Below are 24,167 nucleotides of genomic sequence, written 5' to 3'. Positions count from 1 at the left end.
TAAGCAGTTATCAAAGGAACATAGATTGCCAGTCCCTTGTACAAAAAAGAGTCTTGGGTTTGTTCGGTCTGTTTTTATGTTTGATTGCTTTTATTGAATAGATTTGTTTCAAAATAAATTGTTTCCCCTCCCATTTCTGATCAGGGAAGCAATGAAGCGTTTCATGCTGTTTTCATTATATTTCACTTATATTAAAAGTAATGCCTTCCCCATGCAAGACTGAACAGAATCGTCATAGCCGGACATTTAGGAGCACCACAGCAAATATCTAAGGCAAAGCAATTATATTATTAGGCGGATTTGTTCGCATTGACTCAGGGCTAGCGAAGCAGTTTTAGAAGGTAATTCCACTCTAAAGATTAGTAATATAGCTAGAATAAAGCTCCACTGCCCAAGTATCTGCATCTGCAGTTCAAGGCAAGGCTTTTTCTGTAGAAACTGTTGCTGTTAAGTTTGGGCACAGACGACTATTCATCAATTTGCCCATAAACATACAGAGAGGCTGTGGAGCAGAGCAATTAAAGGAAGATTGACATTCTCCAGGGGTTCTCCCCAGCATAATACAGCTCTCTCATCTCTCTCCTCCAGACTATACTTCTTATCTTTTACACTAAATAAGCTCTCTCTCTGCAGACCTTACTACTTTAATTGTAGTTGTTTACTGATTGCAGCCTGTTGAAACCTCTCCAGACTTAGCTTCTTTTTTTTTTACACTACAACCCCAAGAGTCCTTTGGGGATCTACAGTGCATTCTGAAAGTTTTCAGACATCTTGACTTTTTCCACATTTTGTTGCATTACAGCCCTATTCTAAAAATGATTAAATCGTTCCCCCCCCCCCCCCCCCTCATCAATCTACACACAATACCCCATAATAACAAAGCAAAAAACATATTTTTTTAAAATAAATAAATAAAAACGTAAATTTCACATTTACGTAAGTATTCAGACCCTTTACTCAGTACTTTGTTGAAGCACCTTTTGGCAGCTATTACAGCCTCGAGTATTCTTGGGTATGGAGCTACAAACTTGGCACACCTGTATGAGGAGTTTCTCCCATTCTTCTCTTCAGATCCTCTCAAGCTCTGTGATATTGCTGCCCAGCCAAGCCACTCCTGGATTGTCTTGGCTGTGTGCTTAAGGTCGTTGTCCGGTTGGAAGGTGAACCTTCGCCCCAGTCTGAGGTCCTAAGCACTCTAGAGCAGGCTTTCATCAAGGATCTCTCTTTACTTTGCTCCGTTCATCTTTCCCTTGATCCTGACTAGTCTCCCAGTCCCTGCCGATGAACAACATCCCCACAGCATGATGCTGCCACCATGCTTGACTGTAGCGATGGTGCCAGGTTTCCTTCAGACATTCAGGCCAAATAGTTTCAATCTTGGTTTCATCAGACCAGAGATTCTTGTTTCGCATGGTCTGAGAGTCCTTTAGGTGCCTTTTGGTAAACTCCAAGCGGACTGTCATGTGCCTTTTACTGAAGAGTTGCTTCCGTCTGGCCACTCTACCATAAAGGCCTGATTGGTGGAGTGCTGCAGAGATAGTTGTCCTGAAAGGTTCTCCCATCTCTACAGAGGAACTCTGGAGATCTGTCAGAGTGACCATCGGGTTCTTGGTCACCTCTCTGACCAAGGCCCTACTCCCACGATTCTTCAGTTTGACCGGGCGGCCGAACTTCTTCCATTTCTTTGTGGTTCCAAACTTCTTCCATTTAAGAATGATGGAGGCCACTGTGTTCTTGGGGACCTTCAATGCTGCAGAACGTTTTGGTATCCTCGATACAATCATGTCTAGGGGCTCTAAGGACAATTCCTTTGACCTCATGGCTTGGTTTTAGCTCTGACATGCACTGTCAACTGTTGGACCTCACATAGACAGGTGTGTGCCTTTCCAAATCATGTCCAATCAATGTAATTTACCACAGGTGGAATCAAGTTGTAGAAACATCTTAAGAATGATGAATGGAAAAAGGATGCACCTGAGCTCTATTTCGAGTCTCATAGCAAAGGGCCTGAATATTTGTTTTATATAGATTTGCAAACATTTCTGAGGATTTATTGATATTTCTGAGTATTTTCTGTTATTTAATCCATTTTAAAATAAGGCTGTAACCTAACAAAATGTGGAAAAAGGGAAGGAGTCTGAATAATTTCCGAATGCACTATTTCTCTTAACAATGGCAGGCACACTCATTTTAATCAGATTTATATTTTAATTTGTATTGATATTCAAAAAATTATCAAAGCAGTGGTGACAGTAGATGTCATCAACAAGCACACACAATATAATACCTATGTAACGGCAGCCTTCCCTCTCTTCACGAGAAGAGAGGGTGTAACAGGGATCGGACCAAGACGCAGCGTAGTTGGTGCTCAACATATTTAATGAAGACGATAAACAGTGAACACTCAACAATTACAAAATAACAAAATGTGGCAAACCGATACAGTCCTAGCTGGTGCAGACAAAACACAGAGACAGGAAACAACCCCCCACAATCCCCAACACAAAACAAGCCACCTATATATGATTCCCAATCAGAGACAACACAAAACACCTGCCTCTGATTGAGAACCATATTAGGCCAAACATAGAAACAGACAAACTAGACACACAACATAGAATGCCCACCCAGCTCACGTCCTGACCAACACTAAAACAAGCAAAACACACAAGAACTATGGTCAGAACGTGACAACCTATCATTTTTTTATTATTACAATATACTTCAGAAAAGATGCTATTGAAATATAACTTGTGACCTTAGTACTTTTGTACTTTTGGTGACCTTTTTGAGGCCAAGCATCTTGGTGTAATGGCTAAGGTGTTGGACTGACAGTCACAGGGACTAAGTGACTGTCAGGGACTGAGTCCATTACGGGCTACTCCCCAAATTGGCTATTGAATCAGCGTGTCTAATTATGCTTACTAATGATGCCGGTCATGAAGAATCCTCAAATAATGTGAAACAGAAATATTATAGAGAATAAGGATCAAAGACTAAACAAAAGATTAACCGAAACCTCTAACCTCTATTTACTAACTCTCTGTATGTCCTTCCTTCCTGTCACCTTTTGTCCCCCAATCCCTGATGTGTGAGTACTGATGAAAAGCTTTGAGTATCAGAGGCTGCATTAATGAATGAATGAGTGAATGAGAGCCTAACCTGCTGCAAAGGCTGTTGGGAGATGAAAAATGAACCATCCATGGAGGATGTTTAGAGGAAAACACCCACGCACCCATTAGAATTTCACACAACGCAAAATAAAGTCTTCCTCTCTACTAATTCTCAAAGTGTGTGGAATGAACAACAGTGAATTTGTACTTTTTTTGTACAAGGCCAAGTTGATAGTATCCAGATTGATGTGAAGATAATTGGAAAAATGCAATGACCACCATAGAAATGTTATTTTATGACCACAATGATCAAAGTCACTTTTTTCTCTTCCTGTCTGGCTTCATGTCCCTCTTTCCCTCCATCTTTCTCTCCCTCTTTCTTTCCCTCCCTTTTTCTCTAATTTTCCCTCTCTTTCCCTCTTTCTTTCTCAGGTACATGCTGTTGCTTTTAATCTTGTTCTTCATCCCTGGGGTTGTGATGATTGTTGCCTATGGACTCATCTCCAGAGAGCTGTACCGGGGGATGAAGTTTGAGTTGGACCAAAACAGAGAGAACAGTGGTAAGACTCCTACACCACATGTATCTCCTGCCATGGAAATTATTGAACATATAATTTGTTTCTTATAAATAGAAAGTTATATAAGTGAAGTTGAGGTTTTGGGTTAGGGATTGGGGTTGGGGTTTTGAAATAGGGTTGTGCTGGGCAGAAGAAATGAGGGTAAGGGCTAGGATTAGGGTTTTTAAAACAGGCAATGATAAGGCTGGGGCCAGAATAAGGGTTTTGCATTCATACAGTAACTATTTTCTCATAAGGCCTGTTTATTTGTGAATGCATGTTCCCCACAATGCAGGCTTATGTCACCAACTCTTTTCTCATTCTATTATTAGTAATGTGCTCTGTCTTCAACCTACACACTTACACTCACCTACACACTTACACCCAATTCAGACCCACGTACATACTTCCATGTACATTCCACAGCACTAAAGAATGGCGTAAACACCACCGTGACCACCAGCAACAACGACACAGACGATGATGGCTGCTACATCCAGATACCGAAGAAGCCACCGTCCATGGAGCTGTCCACCCTCACCACCCCTACTCCGGCCCCTCCCAAACCCAGAGTGTTCGCCGAGCACCCTCGAAGCAATACCTCGGAGGCTAAACTCTTGGCCAAGAAGCACGTGATCCGCATGCTCATCGTCACTGCCATTCTCTTCTTCCTCTGCTGGATGCCCCTGTACACGGCCAACACGTGGAAGGCATTCCACATCAGCTCAGCCCACCGGCTCCTCTCGGGGGCACCCATCTCGTTCATCCACCTATTGAGCTACACATCGGCGTGCGTCAACCCCGTTATCTATTGTTTTATGAATACACGCTTCCGCAAGGCGTTGCTCACCACCTTTGCCCACAGCCGTCCGCCCTGCTGTCGGCGCCGCCGGGGGAGGTGGAACGGCGGGGATGATGAGATGACAGTGACGGGGACTATGGGTCCTTTGTCCATGTCCAAGATCAGCTATACCACAGTGAGCACCGCGGGTACCTACTGATTCTTTGTGAAGGGGGCTAGGGGTACAGTGTCCATATTAGGACAGCCTCATTCTCAGCAGGACTTCTTCCTAATATGGACCCTGTATAGGGGAACACAGGGGGCTGTAGCAGTGGGTACACAGGTAGTTGTGAACAAGGATGGCAACCGACAGAATGCTTGTGTATTTCTTTGCTTGTTCGCTCCTGATTTTTTCACGTTTTATTGTGTTACATACTGGGATTAAAATTGATTTAATTTACATTTTTTCATCAACGATCTACTCAAAGCACTCTGTAATGTCAAAGTGGAAGAAAATGTCTAATGAAAAATAAAACAGTAATATATATCGATTTGATAAATATTCACCCTCCTGAGTCAATACATGTTAGAAAGACCTTTGGCAGCGATTACAGCTATGAGTAATCTTGGTTAAGTCTCTAAGAGCTTTGCACACCTGGATTGTACAATATTTGCTGAACTGATTTAGGTTTGCCTAACAAAGGTGGTGAATACTTATGCAACAACTATATTTAGTTATTTAAGTTTTATTCATTTGTACACATTTGTAGAATTCTCTTTTCACTTTAACAATGGAGTATTTTGTGTAGATCAATAACAAAAAAATTAATGCCACAAAATGTGAAAAAATCCAAGGGGGGTGAATTTATTTATAGGACTGATTACCTGAACATATAAGGTATTTCAAATACAAAATGGAATGTTTATATTTTATGTAGTGCTTAAATGTGTGTGTGTGCTGTATATGTAATGTAAATGTTTTCGTATTTTTTATTGTTTTTATAAATCAATGCCAAACTGTATAACACAATGAGGAAAAGATAGCATAAGGCCGCATACACTGAGTGTACAAAACATTGTGTATGTGTGCCATTCAGAGGGTGAATGGGCAAGACAAAAGATTTAAGTGCCTTGTGTCAAGAACTGCAACGCTGTTGGGTTTTTCACGCTCAACAGTTTCCAGTGTGTATCAAGAATGGTCCACCACCCAAAGGACATCCAGCCAACTTGACACTTGACACAACTGTGGGAAGCATTGGGGTCAACATGGGTCAGCATCCCTGTGGAATGCTTTCGACACCTTGTAGTGTCCATGCCCCAAAGAGTTGAGGGTGTTCTGAGGGCAAAAGGGGGTGCAACTCAATATTAGGAAGGTGTTCCTAATGTTTTATACACTCAGTGTAGAAGTTGTCTGATTACTCATCCTGAATTTAATTTTGCTGGTCTATCAATCCCTCCGTACATCAGTCTGAACCTACTACTCTAGAAGTTGTTTGTGCTGACGTGAAGATATGTATAGGCCCAACCCATCGGGTTCTAGGGCCAACCAGAACAGTTTGACATTGTTCACATTTAAGAAGGCAAAATTCCGAAACTTTAGTGGGTGTGGCATTTGGCTGGAGATGTGGATGGTTAACCAGGCAACATAGAAGATCTGTCACCCAAAGACTATTGATACAGTAGCTTGGTGGTTGGTGTCTTATAGCTCCTTACCGGAAATGTACAGTATATGTTTAAAACTAGTTGGAAAAACAATAATTACACAATAGCACATTTAATTTCAACACAAATTAAATTATTACATATTTTCGTATTTTACCCCCTTTTTCTCCCAATTACGATCTTGTCTTGTCGCTGGAACTCCCCAAAGGGCTCGGGAGAGGCGAAGGTCGAGTCATACATCCTCCAAAACATGACTCGCCAAAGTGCACTCCTTAACACCCACCTGCTTAACCTTGAAGCCAGCTGCACCAATGTGTCAGAGGAAACACTGTTGAACTGACGACTGAAGTCAGCCTGCAGGCACCCAGCCCACCACAAAAATCATTAGAGCGTGATGAGCCAAGTAATGCCCCCTCGGCCAAACCCTCCCCTAACCTGGACGAGGCTGGGCCAATTGTGCGCCGCTCTATGGGACTCCCGGTCACAGCTGGTTGTGACACAGCCTGCAATGCAGTGCCTTAGACCGCTGCGCCACTCGGGAGGCCCCGAATTGTAACATGTTAAATGCATTCTATTCCGCCTTTGCTTTCACAAACAGCTAAAACGCTTGTTTGGAGTGTAGTCTTTTTTCCCTAAATACATTTCAAATGTATTGGAAAGAGGTTATCAAGTCCTTTCAAATACATGGAACATGTTACAATTGCAAACATGTAAATCTTGTGTGAAATATCCGGTAAGGTTTCCCAATATCCGGTAAGGTTTCCCACAGACAGTTATTACCTCCTCTGAAATGCTGTTGAAGCTTTTTATTGAGGGAAGGTACCACAGCCACAGTATATCTACCATCCTCTCGTTGAACATATGAAAAACCATGTTGTACTTGCTGTAGCAAGTATTTGCTTTGTTCTTTCATGGTCAGAAGGAAAATTACTGCTAAAAATATGTTTCAATGTACCTGTTTGCATTGCAATGTTTCAGATCCATCCATGCATTATGTGATTGGTCTGTGTACCGCAGGTGAACTTGCTCTTTGCTCAATGGTGTTCTGGCTACACATGGTACAGAAAAGCTGTTTTAGTCCAAGTCAACCTTCATGCTTGAGTTTCTCTGCAGTGTACTCTGCATGTCCTCACCCACCAGCCGTAGCAGAGGCAAATTGATCGTGCTCAGCTTTAGACATGCTCAAAACGTCCATTTTATGGTTATAGATAAACAGCTGTATTTTGGAGAGCTCCTGCAATGCGTATCTCATTGCTTCCTCATCTTAAAATTGTTTACAAATAGCTGTATACTGATATATCTCTGTATTATTGACTGTGCCATGGTACGGACTAAATCCTCCTTTTAGTGTGTGGTAATACACTATACTTTCCAACAATCCACAGTGTAGCAAAGATCTGACACCATTTAGATTATGCTGCTTTACGTTGTCCATATTAGGACAGCCTCTGTCTTACCAGAACTGCTTAGATTAATCATAACACAGTCAAATTAAGTAATGAACTGATGAAACCCAAAATGTGCAGAAACCCCACACATTACATGCTTATTTATTTCCACGCAAGCGCGCACACACACACACACACACACACACATACACACACACACAAAGGATCAGAGCTAAATCCTATGCATGATTACACAATTATACAATTTCAATGCCCTCACTGTTTCACCTTTACTTTTTCTCCCCTTTGGAAATGAAAATAGGCCTCTTTCCATGTCCTAACCTTAGCCCCCTTAGACCTTTTCTCTCTCAGCAGAGAGGTGTTGAATATATGAATGGCAATAGAGACACTGCTGTGATGTGCTTATGGTCTGTGTTCAATAACGGTATGTCACATAGACTTTAGGGGATTATTTAAAACCAATGGGCACATGCATAAACTCGCACATACCTTGTAAAAGACATTGTTCAATCATAGGTGTCTCTTAATCTTGGTATGACAAACGCCTGGAAGGGAATTCGGTAACACTCTGCCTGTTGGTGTAATGCTTTATAAGTATTATGAGCCCTACAATGCATTATAACTGCAGGCTTTGTGTAAAGTGTTACTGGGAATTCATCACTTGGCTGTCTCTCTCTTCGCTGATCAGTGTAGAGTAGCATGCACCATACTTAGTATCGTTTGCTGCTCTCCCTGGCCTCAATTTTACCTTGTTAATCTACAATCTGTTCATATTGTTATGATCTTCTGTCCCGGTTCCACAAAGCCAATATCCATTTTAATACTCTGTTTAATTAGTGTTAATCTAAACTTCGTCCTTACACACGGTATGAATAGCAAACATATCATTGTGTGGTGTGTCTCTCACTTGTGGTGTCAGCTTCACAAATGTTATACGTATGAGGACCATAAAGAAGAGGAACAACCATTCACAACAACGTTGTGACTAAAAATCGGTCTTTCTTTAAAAAATATTTTTATTTCTATATTTTGTAAATTTTTTCCCCAAATTACAAACCTTCCCCTGCCTTTGTAAGAGCAATTGTTTATTGCTAGATATGGTTGGAGCTAAGAGGGCAAAGCCAACAATAACTACAAATAGGATTTTAATGATAATAGGTTCTTATCCTCCAAGATATAAAAACTCGAACACAATTCTCTAATGTAATTGAAGAAATGGCTCCTGGGAATCGGAAATGGGACCGAGAATGAGACCCTGGTGTTAAAATGTCTGTGACTGATTCCAGAAACTCTAAAGTCAACATAGCACCCTTAATGAAAATGTAAAATTGAAATGGACCTAGACAAGGTGAACATGTCACTTGTTCCTGTGAGAGCATTTATTCAGGATAAACTCCATGTCTCTCTTCTTAAATAGGTGTTAAAATAAGAAAAATGCAGGCGCCATGGACAAACAACCTTGGTCTCGCCTCGTTTTCCAGTAATTGTCTTGTATGTTTCAAGGTACCACATGTGGCACCAACTAAATTACCTAGGGGACTTTATTAATTTACAATACATGATTAAACTGCCTTGTTGTCTTCGTCTATCATTTGTTCTTAGTCTGGTGATGCATGCTTTTTATTTAGTTAAGGATCTATCGCTGTTTTTCTTTGCTCTGTTCCTTCTTGTTATTCGCATTGACAGTGTAATGCATGTAATGTAGTCCAAATGAGAACTTGATTCAAGACAGTATTAAATGATAGTGGCTTTACTGATAGTTCATTCAGAGTTGAGCTTGGTTTTGCATGACAGTGCCAGTGTGTCTCGGATGGAGGGAGAATGGGAGATGGAAAACCTGATTGAAAAGTAATCTTGCACACAAAACCAGACTGACAATTTATACATCAAGTGACAACTATATTCTTCATCCAGGACATGCTGCTGTGCAAACCAAAGGGACAAGACAGACCAACACAAATGTCGGACATGCGCAATTGATCACTTCCTGGCTGAATGCAGAATCGTATGGAAATGAAAGGAAAACGATGGCTGATGTTCTGTGGTCAGAGGCAATAGGATGGCCTCTCACTTTACACGACGCCCACCCACTTAAACACACTTCTGAAAGTATTATCTGAAATCTAATTAACTGCATTTGATTGAAAACAGGATAAATGGGAATCTAAACGTGATATGATGTACAATTTCTGCCAAATAATAGTAAGCCAATAGCATATTTTCGAAAGATGCTGACATATTGTAACGGCAGCCTTCCTCCTCTTCACGAGAAGAGAAGGTGTAGCAAGGATCGGACCAACACGCAGCGTAGCCAGTGCTCAACATGTTTAATTACGAAACTGTGAACACTTACAAATAACAAAATAATAAATGTGGCAAACCAATACAGTCCTAGCTGATGCAGAGAAAACACAAAGACAGGAAACAACCACCCACAAACCCCAACACAAAACAAGCCACCTATATATGATTCCCAATCAGAGACAACACAAAACATCTGCCTCTGATTGAGAACCATATTAGGCCAAACATAGAAACAGACAAATTAGACACACAACATAGAATGCCCACCCAGCTCACATCCTGACCAACACTAAAACAAGCAAAACACACAAGAACTATGGTCAGAACGTGACAGTACCCCGCTCCTGAGGTGCGGACTCCGAACGCACCCCCTAACTCTCAAGGGGAGGGTCTAGGTGGGCATCTGTCCGCGGTGGCGGCTCCGGTGCAGGACGAGGCCACCACTCCACCATTGTCTTTGTCCCCCTCCTTAGCGTCCTTTGAGTGGCGACCCTCGCCCCCGACCTTGGCCTAGGAACCTTCACAAAGGTCCCCCCTAGATTGAGGAGACAGCTCAGGACAGAGAGTTAGCTCAGGACAGAGAGTTAGCTCAGGACAGAGAGGTAGCTCAGGACAGAGAGGTAGCTCAGGACAGAGAGGTAGCTCAGGACGGAGGGGCAACTCCGGACTGAAGGGCAGCTCCATACTAGTGGCAGCTCCGGACTGAAGGGCAGCTCATGACTGGAGGGCAGCTCATGACTGGAGGGCAGCTCAAGACTGGAGGGCAGCTCATGACTGGAAGGCAGCTCATGACTGGAGGGCAGCTCATGACTGGAGGGCAGCTCATGACTGGAGGGCAGCTCATGACTGGAGGGCAGCTCATGACTGGAGGGCAGCTCATGACTGGAAGGCAGCTCATGACTGGAGGGCAGCTCATGACTGGAGGGCAGCTCATGACTGGCGGGCGGCTCTGGCAGCTCCTGACTGGCGGGCGGCTCTGGCGGCTCCTGACTGGCGGGCGGCTCTGGCGGCTCCTGACTGGCGGGCGGCTCTGGCGGCTCCTGACTGGCGGGCGGCTCTGGCGGCTCCTGACTGGCGGGCGGCTCTGGCGGCTCCTGACTGGCGGGCGGCTCTGGCGGCTCCTGACTGACGGACGGCTCTGGCGGCTCAGGACAGACGGACGGCTCTAGCGGCTCGGGACAGACGGGCGGCTCTGATGGCTCGGGACAGACGGGCGGCTCTGATGGCTCGGGACAGACGGGCGGCTCAGACGGCGCTGGGCAGGCGGGCGGCTCAGATGGCGCTGGGCAGGCAGGCGGCTCAGATGGCGCTGGGCAGGCAGACAGCTCAGATGGCGCTGGGCAGGCATGCAGCTCAGATGGCGCCTGGCAGGCAGCTCAGATGGCGCTGGGCAGGCAGGCAGCTCAGATGGCGCTGGGCAGGCAGGCAGCTCAGATGGCGCTGGGCAGGCAGGCAGCTCAGACGGCGCTGGGCAGGCAGGCAGCTCAGACTGCGCTGGGCAGACGGGCAGCTCAGACGGCGCTGGGCAGACGGGCAGTGCAGGCGGCGTTGGACAGACGGCCGACTCCTGGTGCGTGGTACCGGACTGGAGACACGCACCTCAAGGCTAGTACGGGGAGCAGGAACAGGGCACACTGGACTCTCGACTATCGCACTATAGGCCTGGTGCGTGGTACCGGTGCGTGGTACCGGCACTGGTGGTACCGGGCTGAGGGCACGCACCTCAGGGCGAGTGCGGGGAGAAGGAACAGTGCGTACAGGGCTCTGGAGACGCACAGGAGGCTTGGTGCGTGGTGCCGGAACTGGTGGTACCGGGCTGGAAACACGCACCACAGGGAGAGTGCGTGGAGGAGGAACAGAGTTCTGGAGACGCACAGGAAGCCTGGTGCGTGGTGCCGGAACTGGAGGTACCGGGCTGGAGACACGCACCACAGGGAGAGTGCGTGGAGGAGGAACAGGGCTCTGGAGACGCACTTGATGCCTGGTGCGTGGTGTTGGCACCGATGGTACTGGGCTGAGGGCACGCACCTCAAGGCGAGTGCGGGGTGCTGGAACTGGAGGCCTGGTACGTAGAAACAGACAAACTAGACACACAACATAGAATTCCCACCCAGCTCACGTCCTGACCAACACTAAAACAACCAAAACACACAAGAACTATGGTCAGAACGTGACACATATCATGTGCATTATATGGTTCATTCTGTGGTTCTGTTTACTGGATAAAAGTTGCTGTGCTTAATCTTGGGAAGTCATTTTTACATTATATCAAATGTCTGTTATAGAGAAACAATTTTCATACAATCTTCCCATATTTCGGAGGATTTTGAATTATTGAGATAGGAGTAAGGGCGGATTACTGTTTGTATTTGGGGTCTTTTGAATCATCCATCATCTTGCTCTCTGGTGAGTAGAGAAAAGCATGATGAATGTTTGAGCCCAAGCTCTAGTGGATGACACACCGTCAACCCATTTTTGGAATGGTAAGGTTATGTTATAGCAAGCCAAATTATACTGGGAAAAAACAAACACAGCATGTAAAGTGTTGGTCCCATGTTTCATGAGCTGAAATAAAATATCCCAGATGTTTTCCATATGCACTAAAAGCTTTGTTTACATCCCTGCTGGTGAACATTTCTCCTTTGCCAAGATAATCCATCCACCTGACAGATGTGGCATATCAAGAAGCTGATTAAACAGCGTGATCATTACACAAATGCAACTTGTGCTGGGGACAATAAAAGGCCACTCTTTAAAATGTAAACTATTGTCACACAACACAATGCCACAGACATCTCAAGTTTTGAGGGAACATGCAATTGGCATGCTGACTGCCAGAGCTGTTGCCAGAGAATTGAATGTTCATTTATCTACCATAAGCGTCCAACGTCGTTTTAATGAATTTGGCAGTACGTCCAACCTGCCTCACAACTGCAGACCACGTGTAACCACGCCAGTCCAGGACCTCCATATCTGGCTTCTTCACCTGTAGGATGATCTAAGACCAGCCACCCGGACAGCTGATGAAACTGAGGAGTATTTCTGTCTGTAATAAAGCTCTTTTGTAGGGAAAAACTCATTCTGATTGGCTGGGCCCCAGTGGGTGTGCCTGGCTCTCCAGTGGGAGGGCCTATGTCCTCCCAGGCCCACCCATGGCTGTGCCCCTGCCAAGTCATGTGAAATCCATAGATTAGGGCCTAATGCATGTATTTCAATCGACTGATTTCCTTATATGAACTGTAATTCTGTAAAATCATTGAAATTCTTGCATGTTGTGTTTATAATTTTGTTCAGTATATTTTCATTGCAATTTTCAACCATCGACTAGGGGCAACACGAGTGCCTGCTAATTTGGTCGGATCGCAACAAGCTAGGGCGTTAGGGAGGAGGATAAGCTAAAACTTTGCGCTATGGCTCCAAGAAATCACAGGTTCAATCCCAGCGTTAGGCATTTCTTTTGTGTTTAACCCTTTCCCAAACCATAACCATAACCATTTAGAATTAATGCCTAAGCTTAACCCTAATGCCTAAACTTAACCCAGACCTTAACACTTACTCAGTTAATGCCTAAATACATTTTTCCCTTTTTCGTAGTTTGACTGACAGCTAACAGATGTGGATAAATAAGATACTTTTGTACATGGTTCAATTCTTACTTGGTTGAATCCTTGAAGTCTTTTTCAGACAGAAATAGTTTCTGTGTCTGTGTTGTAAACTGCAACCATCAAGTCTGAACAACTGACTCTGTCATTAACTTTTGATAGCGTTATACTGCATTTTTTTTCTGTGTCAATCTGATTTGTCCATGCCAGGCCAGCTTTTGGTGTAAATTATTATCTGTAAAATGTTAGTGTCGCCACTTTGCAATGTTTTCAGGGTTCTGGTTAGTGTCCCCACTTTGTAATGTTTTCAGGTTTCTGTGTTTATTTGTGTTTCATGTAAAATTATGTTTAAAAAACAATAAATGTTTGGACAACTCAGATAGGCGGTCTGTCATTAAATGTACATTGTGTTTTTTTGTGTGTGTTTGTCTGTGTGTGTCTGTCTGTGTCTGTGTGTGTGTGCATACATACACACATGTCTGTGGCTGTGTGTACCATAGTGTGCATGCATAGACCTACGGGTGTGTACGTGTTCATGGGAATTTGAATTCCACCAGCACTGAACAGTATCTCCTCATTTGATGTAACTTCTCTGGTTGCTGCTACCATAAAACAGGTTCTCTCGTGTGTCCGTTTATAGGCCTGGGAAAGATTTTGCGCGTGGTCAACACTAAATAAAGCTCATTGGTTCACTCTATAGAGACCAGTCTTTCATGCTAACATCAGGGCCAGGTCTCAAAGCTCCCATTTGACGTGGTACCCCCTCAGGTGAAGGGCATTTACAGTGAGGCAGTGGCCCCGTAAACACTCAGTTTGTACAACTGATGTACAACTAATTTGACAAAACAGACAACACACAATGATTGTGTAAAAAAATGTGTAAAGACAAACTGTTGCATCACAATATCACATCCATTGTATCAAATGTGTTTTACGTGAACAGTGTGGCTGGATACAATTTGTGTGGGTGTGCGGGAGAGTGTTTTTTAGCAATATTTGTGTGTGTGTGTGTGTGTGTGTGTGTGTGTGTGTGTGTGTGTGTGTGTGTGTGTGTGTGTGTGTGTGTGTGTGTGTGTGTGTGTGTGTGTGTGTGTGTGTGTGTGTGTGTGTGTGTGTGTGTGTGTGTGTAAATGCATGAGATTCCACTTGCTCATCCACACATTGCTCTGACAATGGGAGTCTTCAGAAACGTGTTTCTCAATCCTTAATGGACCCCATTTTGGTCAATGTTGGAAATGCTTGTTGATTTTCTCTTTCTACTACTTTCTCTTTCCACTGAACGTTTTTTCCCAACACTGACTGGGGAAAAGCTCATTGTTGAATGGAACAGGACTTTCAGAGAGGTACAGTATGGGAGAAGAAGGTATAACAAAACAAAAAAACAAGAAAAAACACAAACAGCTTTAGAAGTTATTGCCATAGTAACAGACTTTTTTCCTCAGACTTCTTTACTCAAAAAACTGGAGCAATATATTTCTAAAAGTTATCTATCAAAGACACTGGTCCCATCACAATAAAATCAATTTCCAAGAGAGTGCCAGAGATTATATCGGGATGCAACTAGTCATAGCGTGTCTTTCAGCAGGTGTTTGAAATTGTGTTTCGTAATTTGAGCAGAGTATGTTAAGGTATTGACTGCGGCATAAAGTTTAAAGAATAAATACGTTTTGTCAAAGCACATGGCATATTATCATTAGGCTTATATTTGCCATATTCTTAAACCTGTAAAATCTTCCAGAGTAGATTCAGGTGTAATGCACATAAGGATTTCAATAGCGACATGATGTCATAAATGAAGCATATTAACCTTTTTTCCCCATTACCTCTACAAACAGTAAATAGTATGTATTTTCTATAATGTTACACAAACAGAACACGTTTGGAATAGATGCATAGTGTCCATTATTAGTCCCCTGCCTCCATCCCCATGTGTTATGTCTGTGGGCCGCTCCAGAGTACATTACTAACGTCAGATCCAGCACTCCAAGCAAATAGACTCTCACTCTCCCAATCAGCCTACCTAGACAGACAGAAAGGCTCATTCATCTCTCTCTGGTCCCTGACGCACTCTCAGATGTACCCCACTCTCCTTTTCTATATAAATTGTTCTCTCCTCCCTTCATCTCTAATTTCTGTATATACAGTGCATTGCAAAGTATTCACCCCTTTGGCGTTTTTCCTATTTTGTTGCATTACAACCTGTAATTTAAATAGATTTTTTATTTGGATTTCATGTAATGGACATACACAAAATTGGTGAAGTGAAATGAAAAAATAACATATATATCAAATAACAAAATATCAAATAATTCAACAAAAAAAAATTACGGGAAGGTGGTGCATGCATATGTATTCACCCCCTTTGAAATGAAGCCACTAAATAAGATCTGGTGCAACTAATTACCTTCAGAAGTCACATAATTAGTTAAATAAAGTCCACCTGTGTGCAAGTGTCAATTGATCTGTCACATGATCTCAGTATATATACACCTGTTCTGAAAGGCCCCAGAGTTTGCAACACCACTAAGCAAGGGGCACCACCAAGCAAGCGGCACTATGAAGACAGAGGAGCTCTCCAAACAGGTCAGGGACAAAGTTGTGGAGAAGTGCAGATCTGGGTTGGGTTCTAAAAAATTATTCAAAACTTTGAACATCCCATGGAGCACCATTAAATCCATTATAAAACAATTGAAAGAATATGGCACTACAACAAACCTGCCAAGAGAGGGCCGCCCACCAAAACTCATAGTCCATAAGGACCACTTTAATCCGTACACTCCACAGAGCTGGACTTTATGGAAGAGTGGCCAGAAAGAAATAAGCAAACATGTTTGGTGTTCGCCAAAAGGCATGTGGGAGACTCCCCAAACATATGGAAGAAGGTACTCTGGTGAGATGAGACTAAAATGTTGCTTTTTGGCTATCAAGGAAAACACTATGTCTGGCGCAAATCCAACACCTCTCAATCCCCAGAGAACCCCATCCCACAGTGATGTTTTTCATCGTCAGGGACTGGGAAACTGGTCAGAATTGAAGGAATGATGGATGGCGCTAAATACAGGGAAATTCTTGAGGGAAACCTGTTTCAGTCTTCCAGAGATTGTAGATTAGGACAGAGGTTCACTTTCCAGCAGGACAATGACCCTAAGCATACTGCTAAAGCAACAGTTGAGTGGTTTAAGGGCAAACATTTAAATGTCTTGGAATGGCCTAGTCAAAGCTCAGACCTCAATCCAATTGAGAATCTGTGGCATGACTTAAAGATTGCTGTACACCAGCGGAACCCATCCAACTTGAAGGAGCTGGAGCAGTTTTGCCTTGAAGAATGGGCAAAAATGGGCAGAGAGCTTCACAGCCTTTCATTTGTCAGCGTGTCTCATTTATTTTCCTTGCACTCAAATAATAAGTGTGCAGGTGTCACGTTCCTGACCTGTTTTCTGTTGTTTTGTATGTGTTTAGTTGGTCAGGACGTGAGCTGGGTGGGAATTCTATGTTGTGTGTCTAGTTTGTCTGTTTCTATATCCAGCCTAATATGGTTCTCAATCAGAGGCAGATGGTAATCGTTGTCCCTGATTGAGAATCATATATAGGAGGCTTGTTTTGTGTTGGGATTTTGTGGGTGTTTGTTTCCTGTCTCTGTGATTGTCTGCACCAGATAGGTCTGTCTCGGTTTTTGCACATTTGTTATTTTGTATTGTTGTTTGTAGTGTTTCACTTGTTCTTTATTAAACATGTTTAACACTAGCCGCGCTGCACTTTGGTCCAATCCTTGCTACTCCTCTTCGGATGAAGAGATGGAGGAAAGCCGTTACAGCAGGTATATTTGCGTGAAACAAATAATGGGATAGGCAGGAGGATAGGCAGGATGGCTAACATATTGCATCTGAAACAATTTTCAAAGTTGGATTTTCTAGCGAAATAGGGCCAGGGGTGATAAAGGACGAAAGAAAAACAACTGAGCTTGGGGACCTACATCATGGAAGGGACAGAAAATACACAATTATTTCAATCTGAGTTGTTTCAATGGAAAGACTGGCTCTGTGGCTGCGGTGCTAGCAGCCGACTCTACTGCTTCCCCTGCCTGCTTTTCCCCACCAGCAACAGTGTGTGGACAATAACCTGTTACTGCATCTTTACTTTATCTTTTCATTACTGCACCTTGCCTATAGCACTCAACAAGCATGAGAAATGTGTGTCTCACATCCGAAGGCAGATAGCTCTTAAGACATTTCGCAGCTCACAGATAGATCTGGCATTGAATGAATAACATAGATTGAAAATCAGCATGCACAATGCAAAGGTAAATGAGAACCGTGAGATTCTGAAAGATCAAATTAAATAATGCTACCTGCTACCGAAGTAAACATGAATTGGCATTTTGTGGCAACGATGAGAGTGCCAGCTCATCAAACAAGCCCAGGGGCAACCACAGTGAGTGTACAAAACATTATGAACACCTGCTCTTTCCATGACATAGACTGACCAGGTGAATCCAGGTGAAAGCTATGATCCCTTATTGATCAATGTAGATGAAGGGGAGGAAACAGGTTAAATAAGGACTTTTAAGCCTTAAGACTATTGAGACATGGATTGTGTATGTATGCCATTCCGAAGGTGAATGGGCAAGAACGGGTTATTGCAATAGGTGCCAGGTTCAGGAACTGCAATGCTGCTGGGTTTCCTGTGGGCATCAAGAATGGTCCTCCATCCAGCCAACTTGGCACAACTGTGGGAAGCATTGGAGTCAACATGGGCCAGCATCCCTGTGGAACGCTTTCGACACCTTGTAGAGTCCATGCCCAAACGAATTGAGACTGTTCTGATGGAAAAGGGGGGGGGTGCAAATCAATATTAGGAAGTTGTTCGGCAGCGACAAGCGGCAGCGACAAGCGGCAGCGACAAGACTTTCATAGTTTCTATAAGCAATTTGAGCAGGAATGCAATGAACTGGGCCTGGCAGAAAGCGAAACAAGTAGTTAACAGGTGATCAGAGTAGAGAGGGGGCGAATCTGGCCAGGTTTGACCACATTGGTGAACTTCATTTCTTTGGCTTATTGGACTGCAAAGAATTCAAAACAATGTCACAAAAGTTTGACTCCAGCAAGTGAGAACCTGTCAAAATATGCCAAGTACTTTGATTTTGTTAGGCCTAAGGCTGATCTTGTCAGATTGTACAGTTCACAAATGGTACGAGACAATCACCTGGACAGCTCCTCAGCTTGTTGTTCCAGAATGACCTCACACACACTCTTCCCTAGGCGACAAAGTTACTGCAGCTGGTCCTCCCTATACAAGCTGTAACAGCATCCGTTGACAGGTTATTTTCTGCGTTGAAACGAATATTAACCTATATAGTCGAAATCGGACCGATAAAGGACGACTCTCATCCCTTGACATTTTCTCCATCGAGACCGAGAGACTTCTAAAACTGAGGGCCAACAGGGAGGAGTTTTATAGTCCAGTCACGGATGTCTTTACTCAGAAGGATAAATGGATGGACTTCGTTTACAAGTAAACGTAAGTGCAAGCAGGTATTTATTTGCAGTAGAGCCGTCTACTATTATTACATTACAAATCTATTGTATAAGTACCAGTCAAAGGTTTTGGACACACCTACTCATTACAGGGTTTTTATTTACATTTATTTTTACATTGTAGAATAATAGTGAAGACATAAAAACTATGAAACATCACATATGACATCATATAGTAACCAAAAAAGTGTGAAATAAATCCCAAATATATTTTATATTTGAGATTCTTCAAAGTAGCCACCCTGTGCCATGATGTCAGCTTTGCACACTCCTGGCATTCTCTAAACCAGCTGCATGAGGTAGTCCCCTGGAATGCAATTCAGTTAACAGGTGTGCCTTATTAAAAGTTAATTTGTGGAATTTCTATCCTTCTTAATGCGTTTGAGCCAATCAGTTGTGTTGTGACAAGGTAGGGGTGGTATACAGAAGATATACCTATTTGGTAAAAGACCAAGTCCATATTATGGCAAGAACAGCTCAAATAAGCAAAGAGAAACAGCATTACTTCATTATTTAAAGACATGAATGTCAGTCAATTAGGAAAATTGTAAGAACTTTCAAAGTTTCTTCAAGTGCAGTCGCAAATACCATCAAGTGCTATTATAAAACTGGCTCTCATGAGGACGGCCACAGGAAAGGAAGACCCAGAGTTACCTCTTCTGAAGAGGATAAGTTCATTAGAGTTACCAGCCTCAGAAATTTCAGCCCAAATAAATGCTTCACAGAGTTCAAGAAACAGACACATCTCAACATTATCTGTTTAGAGGAGACTGTGTGAATCAGGCTTTCATTGTTGAATTGCTGCAAAGAAACCACTACTAAAGGACACCAATAAGAAGAATAGACTTGCTTGGGCCAAGAAACACGAGCAATGTACATTAGACTGGTGGAAATCTGTCCTTTTGTCTAATGAGTCCAAATTAGAGATTTTTGGTTCCAACCGCCGTGTCTTTGTGAGACGCAGAGTAGGTGAACGGATGATCTCTGCATGTGTGGTTCCCACCGTGAAGAATGGAGGAGGAGGTGTTGTGGTGTGGGGGTGCTTTGCTCATGACACTGTCAGTGATTTATTTAGAATTCAAGGCACACTTAACCAGCATGGCTACCACAGCATTCTGCAGCGATACGCCATCCCATCTGGTTTGTGCTTATTGTGACTATCATTTATTTTTCAACAGGACAATGACCCAAAACACACATCCAGTCTGATAGAAGGGCTATTTGTCCAAGAAGGAGAGGAATGCAGTGCTGTATCAGATTACCTGACCTCCACAATCACCTGACCTCAACCCAATTGAGATGGTTTGGGATGAGTTGGACCGCAGACTGAAGTAAAAGCAGCCAACAAGTGCTCAACATATGTGGGAACTCCTTCAATACTGTTGTAAAAGCCTTCCTCATAAAGCTGTTGGAGAGAATTCCAAGAATGTGCAAAGAGTGGCTACTTTGAAGAATTTTTGTTTTGGTTACTTCATGATTCCATATGTGTTATTTCATAGTTTGGATGTCTTCACTGTTCTTTTACAATGCAGAACATTTTACAAAATAAAGAAAAACCTTTGAATGAGTATGTGTGCCCAAACATTTGACTGGTTCTGTATATATATATTTATATATATACTGTATATATATTTTTTTACCCCATTTTTCTCCCCAATTTTGTGATATCCCATTGGTAGTTACAATCTTGTCCCATCGTTTCAACTCCCTTACGGATGGAATATGGGGGAAAATGCACCAAATTATTCAACATAGAATTTTGAATTAACAAAATAGAATCTTTCCACCCCCATGCTTCACAGTAGGTATGGTGTTCTTTGGATGCAACTCAGCATTCTTTGTCCTCCAAACACGACGAGTTGAGTTTTTACCAAAAAGTTATATTTTGGTTTCATCTGACCATATGACATTCTCCCAATCTTCTTCTGGATCATCCAAATGCTCTCTAGCAAACTTCAGACGGGCCTGGACATGTACTGGCTTAAGCAGGGGGACACGTCTGGCACTGCAGGATTTGAGTCTCTGGCGGCGTAGTGTGTTACTGATGGTAGGCTTTGTTACTTTGGTCCCAGCTCTCTGCAGGTCATTCACTAGGTCCCCCCGTGTGGTTCTGGGATTTTTGCTCACCGTTCTTGTGATCATTTTGACCCCACGGGGTGAGATCTTGCGTGGAGCCCCAGATCGAGGGAGATTATCAGTGGTCTTGTATGTCTTCCATTTCCTAATAATTGCTCCCACAGTTGATTTCTTCAAACCAAGCTGCTTACCTATTGCAGATTCAGTCTTCCCAGCCTGGTGCAGGTCTACAATTTTGTTTCTGGTGTCCTTTGACAGCTCTTTGGTCTTGGCCATAGTGGAGTTTGGAGTGTGACTGTTTGAGGTTGTGGACAGGTGTCTTTTATACTGATAACAAGTTCAAACAGGTGCCATTAATACAGGTAACGAGTGGAGGACAGAGGAGCCTCTTAAAGAATAAGTTACAGGTCTGTGAGAGCCAGAAATCTTGCTTGTTTGTAGGTGACCAAATACTTATTTTCCACCATAATTTGCAAATAAATTCATAAAAAATCCTACAATGTGATTTTCTGGAATTTTTTTTCTCATTTTGTCTGTCATAGTTGAAGTGTACCTATGATGAAAATTACAGGCCTCTCTCATCTTTTTAAGTGGGAGAACTTGCACAATTGGTGGCTGACTAAATACTTTTTTGCCCCACTGTATATATAAACATATTTACCAAAAAAGATATGGGGATTGGAAATATCTGCAATATTAAAGCTGATATACCCCCTAAGAAAAAAAACTCCCGTGTGGACTTGGGAGAGGCAAAGGCCAAGAGTCCTCTGAAACACAACCCTGCCAAGCCACACTGCTTGCTTAACCCATAAGCCAGCCACACTCCTCTGTGTCAGAGGAAACACTGTACAACTGGTGTCTGTGTCAGGTATCATGCAACTGGCCTGCCTCAGGAGTTGCTAGAGAGCAATGGGACAAGGACATCCTGGTCAGCCAAACCCTCCCCTGACAACGCTGGGAAAATTGTGCACTGCCTCATGGGTTTCTCAGTCGCGGCCGGCTGCGACACAGCCAAGTTTTGAACCGGGGTCTGTAGTGACGCCTGTAGTGACTGCAATGCAATGCCTTAGACCACTGTTCCACTCGGGAGTCACTAAAATGAAGTGTATTTAAAATGTACATTATTAACCACATAAATATGAAATAATGTTTATTTACTTCACAATTCTAAAAACTAAATGATACTTATTAGTATTAAAATGCATATTTACCATAATTTGATTAAATGATGGTAAATATGCATTTTAATACTAATATGGATTGTACTTTGACAAAAGAAGCACCTTATAAAAGGGAAAAAATATATTTTATTTTTGACAGCATATGCAAATTAACTGTAATTTTGCTAAAATAAGACCATGTTTTGGTACATTCTTATTTCAGATAACATTATTTACATGTCTAATGATGTTTTGATAATAATTAAGTTTATATTTTGATAACATTGACCCCAGTTGGTAATCCATGTGTAAAATGTTGGTAGTTTGAGGGTTAAACGTTAAATAGGAATGTGAAATGATAATTACATTTTTATTTTCACGAGCGTGCATGATTCATGCCACAATGAAATTGCTAAATTGAAATAGTAAACGGTTAAATGAAAATTGGTAATGGTAAACAAAAATGATATTACAAATCCTAAATGGTAAATGGAAAGAGACAAAACCATTTAATAGTAAACAGAAAATCATGAACACAATGCGCATAGCGGAAATGAAAGTTATAATGCCACAGGATGAGACACAGATGCAGACACAGGAGGCAGATGGTTTGAGTCTCTGAAATGTATTAGAATACAAGGGGTAGGCAATAGGCAGGTCGAGGACAGGCAGAAGTTCATTAACCAGGTCAGAGTCCGAAAGGTACAGTGCGGCAGGCTCGAGGTCAGGGTAGGCAGAAAAGGTTGGGACCGGGAAGGATAGAAAACAGAGACGAGGAAAAACAGGAGCACGGAAAAAACACCCTGGTAAGCTTGACGAGACAAGACGAACTGACCACAGACAAACAGAGAACACAGGTATAAATGCACTGGGGATAATGGGGAATATGGACAACACCTGGAGGTGGGTGGAGACAAGCACAAAGACAGGTGAAACAGATCAGGGTGTGACAAAAGTGGCTGTTTTCATTTTCCAACTTCCCAATAAGCATTTTCTCTTTTCAATTTTAATTTTTAAATGGTAAATTGCTTCTTGGAGGCGTGAACCAGGTGAGCAACACCACATCCCCATGTAGTACTACATCCTAGCCATCGTTGCCATCTGTATAGTGATTTTAGACTAGTGTAACAACCACACAGGGTGCAAAACCAGGTCTCCTACGCACCAGAAAAGCATAGGTCTGCTAAACTGAAGCCTAAGCATTGACTCGAGCTAATGCAACTCTTCAGGTCTCAGGCAAGGTTAGACCTAGTCATCATGCATGTCTGGTAACTGAACCACCTCAGTTACAATTCATCGTCCTTTGAACTCCTCCTCACAAACACCCATCTGAGCCACGGCACAAATATGACTGACAGGGTTCGAACAAGGGTCTTCTGCACATCAGAAAAGCACATTAGTCCGCTAAAGCAAAGCCTATAGCCAAATGCAAGTAACCAGTAAGAAGTGGTTCGGTGACTACGCACATGTGATGAGTAACTTTGCCTGAGACCAGAAAAATTGCATTGGCTCCCCAAGCAAAATTGCCTAGGCTTTGGCTTAGCAGGCTAATACGTTCTTCTGGTGTATAGAACACCAGATTTGGACCCAATAGGTTACACTGCATGGTGGTGTCGTGTTTCTCTCCTGGCTCACTCCTCAAGGAAGCAATTTGCATACACTTTCAAAATGAATACAGCCACTGCATTTACCATTTTCTGTTTACCATTCACCATTTTCTGTTTACCATTTACCATTTTCATTTATAATTTCTGTTTGGGTCGATTCCATGCCAGCGTAGCCCGACATTTTTTGAGGGGGTATCTCAATTTGTCCTGGAAATTCTCACATATAAACTCAATTTGGAGGAAAGATGTTTGACATGCTTTTTAAATTAGTATCACAAACAATTTTGGGGAAAATCATGATGAAATTGGCCATTTTCTACCCTTTTTAGACCTATACATTACTTCTTTAAGACCCTATGATC

General features: G+C 42.8%; 1 protein-coding gene across 1 annotated transcript in view; it reads left to right on the top strand.

The window, feature by feature from the left end:
- LOC139532090 (cholecystokinin receptor-like) overlaps window positions 1-9,110 on the top strand; it is a 37,644-nt gene extending 28,534 nt beyond the window's left edge. The window contains exons 4-5 of the mRNA XM_071329224.1: window positions 3,546-3,673; window positions 4,097-9,110. Coding sequence (XP_071185325.1) covers window positions 3,546-3,673; window positions 4,097-4,671 — 703 coding nt within the window. The 3' untranslated portion in view covers window positions 4,672-9,110. The remainder of the gene's footprint in view (window positions 1-3,545; window positions 3,674-4,096) is intronic.
- Window positions 9,111-24,167: the final 15,057 nt, after the last annotated feature.

Source organism: Salvelinus alpinus, chromosome 10 (genome assembly GCF_045679555.1).
Source record: "Salvelinus alpinus chromosome 10, SLU_Salpinus.1, whole genome shotgun sequence".
In the NCBI taxonomy this organism is placed as follows: Eukaryota; Metazoa; Chordata; class Actinopteri; order Salmoniformes; family Salmonidae; genus Salvelinus; species Salvelinus alpinus.
Note: the sequence above shows the minus strand (reverse complement) of the source record. Positions and strands in the feature narration are given on the sequence as shown.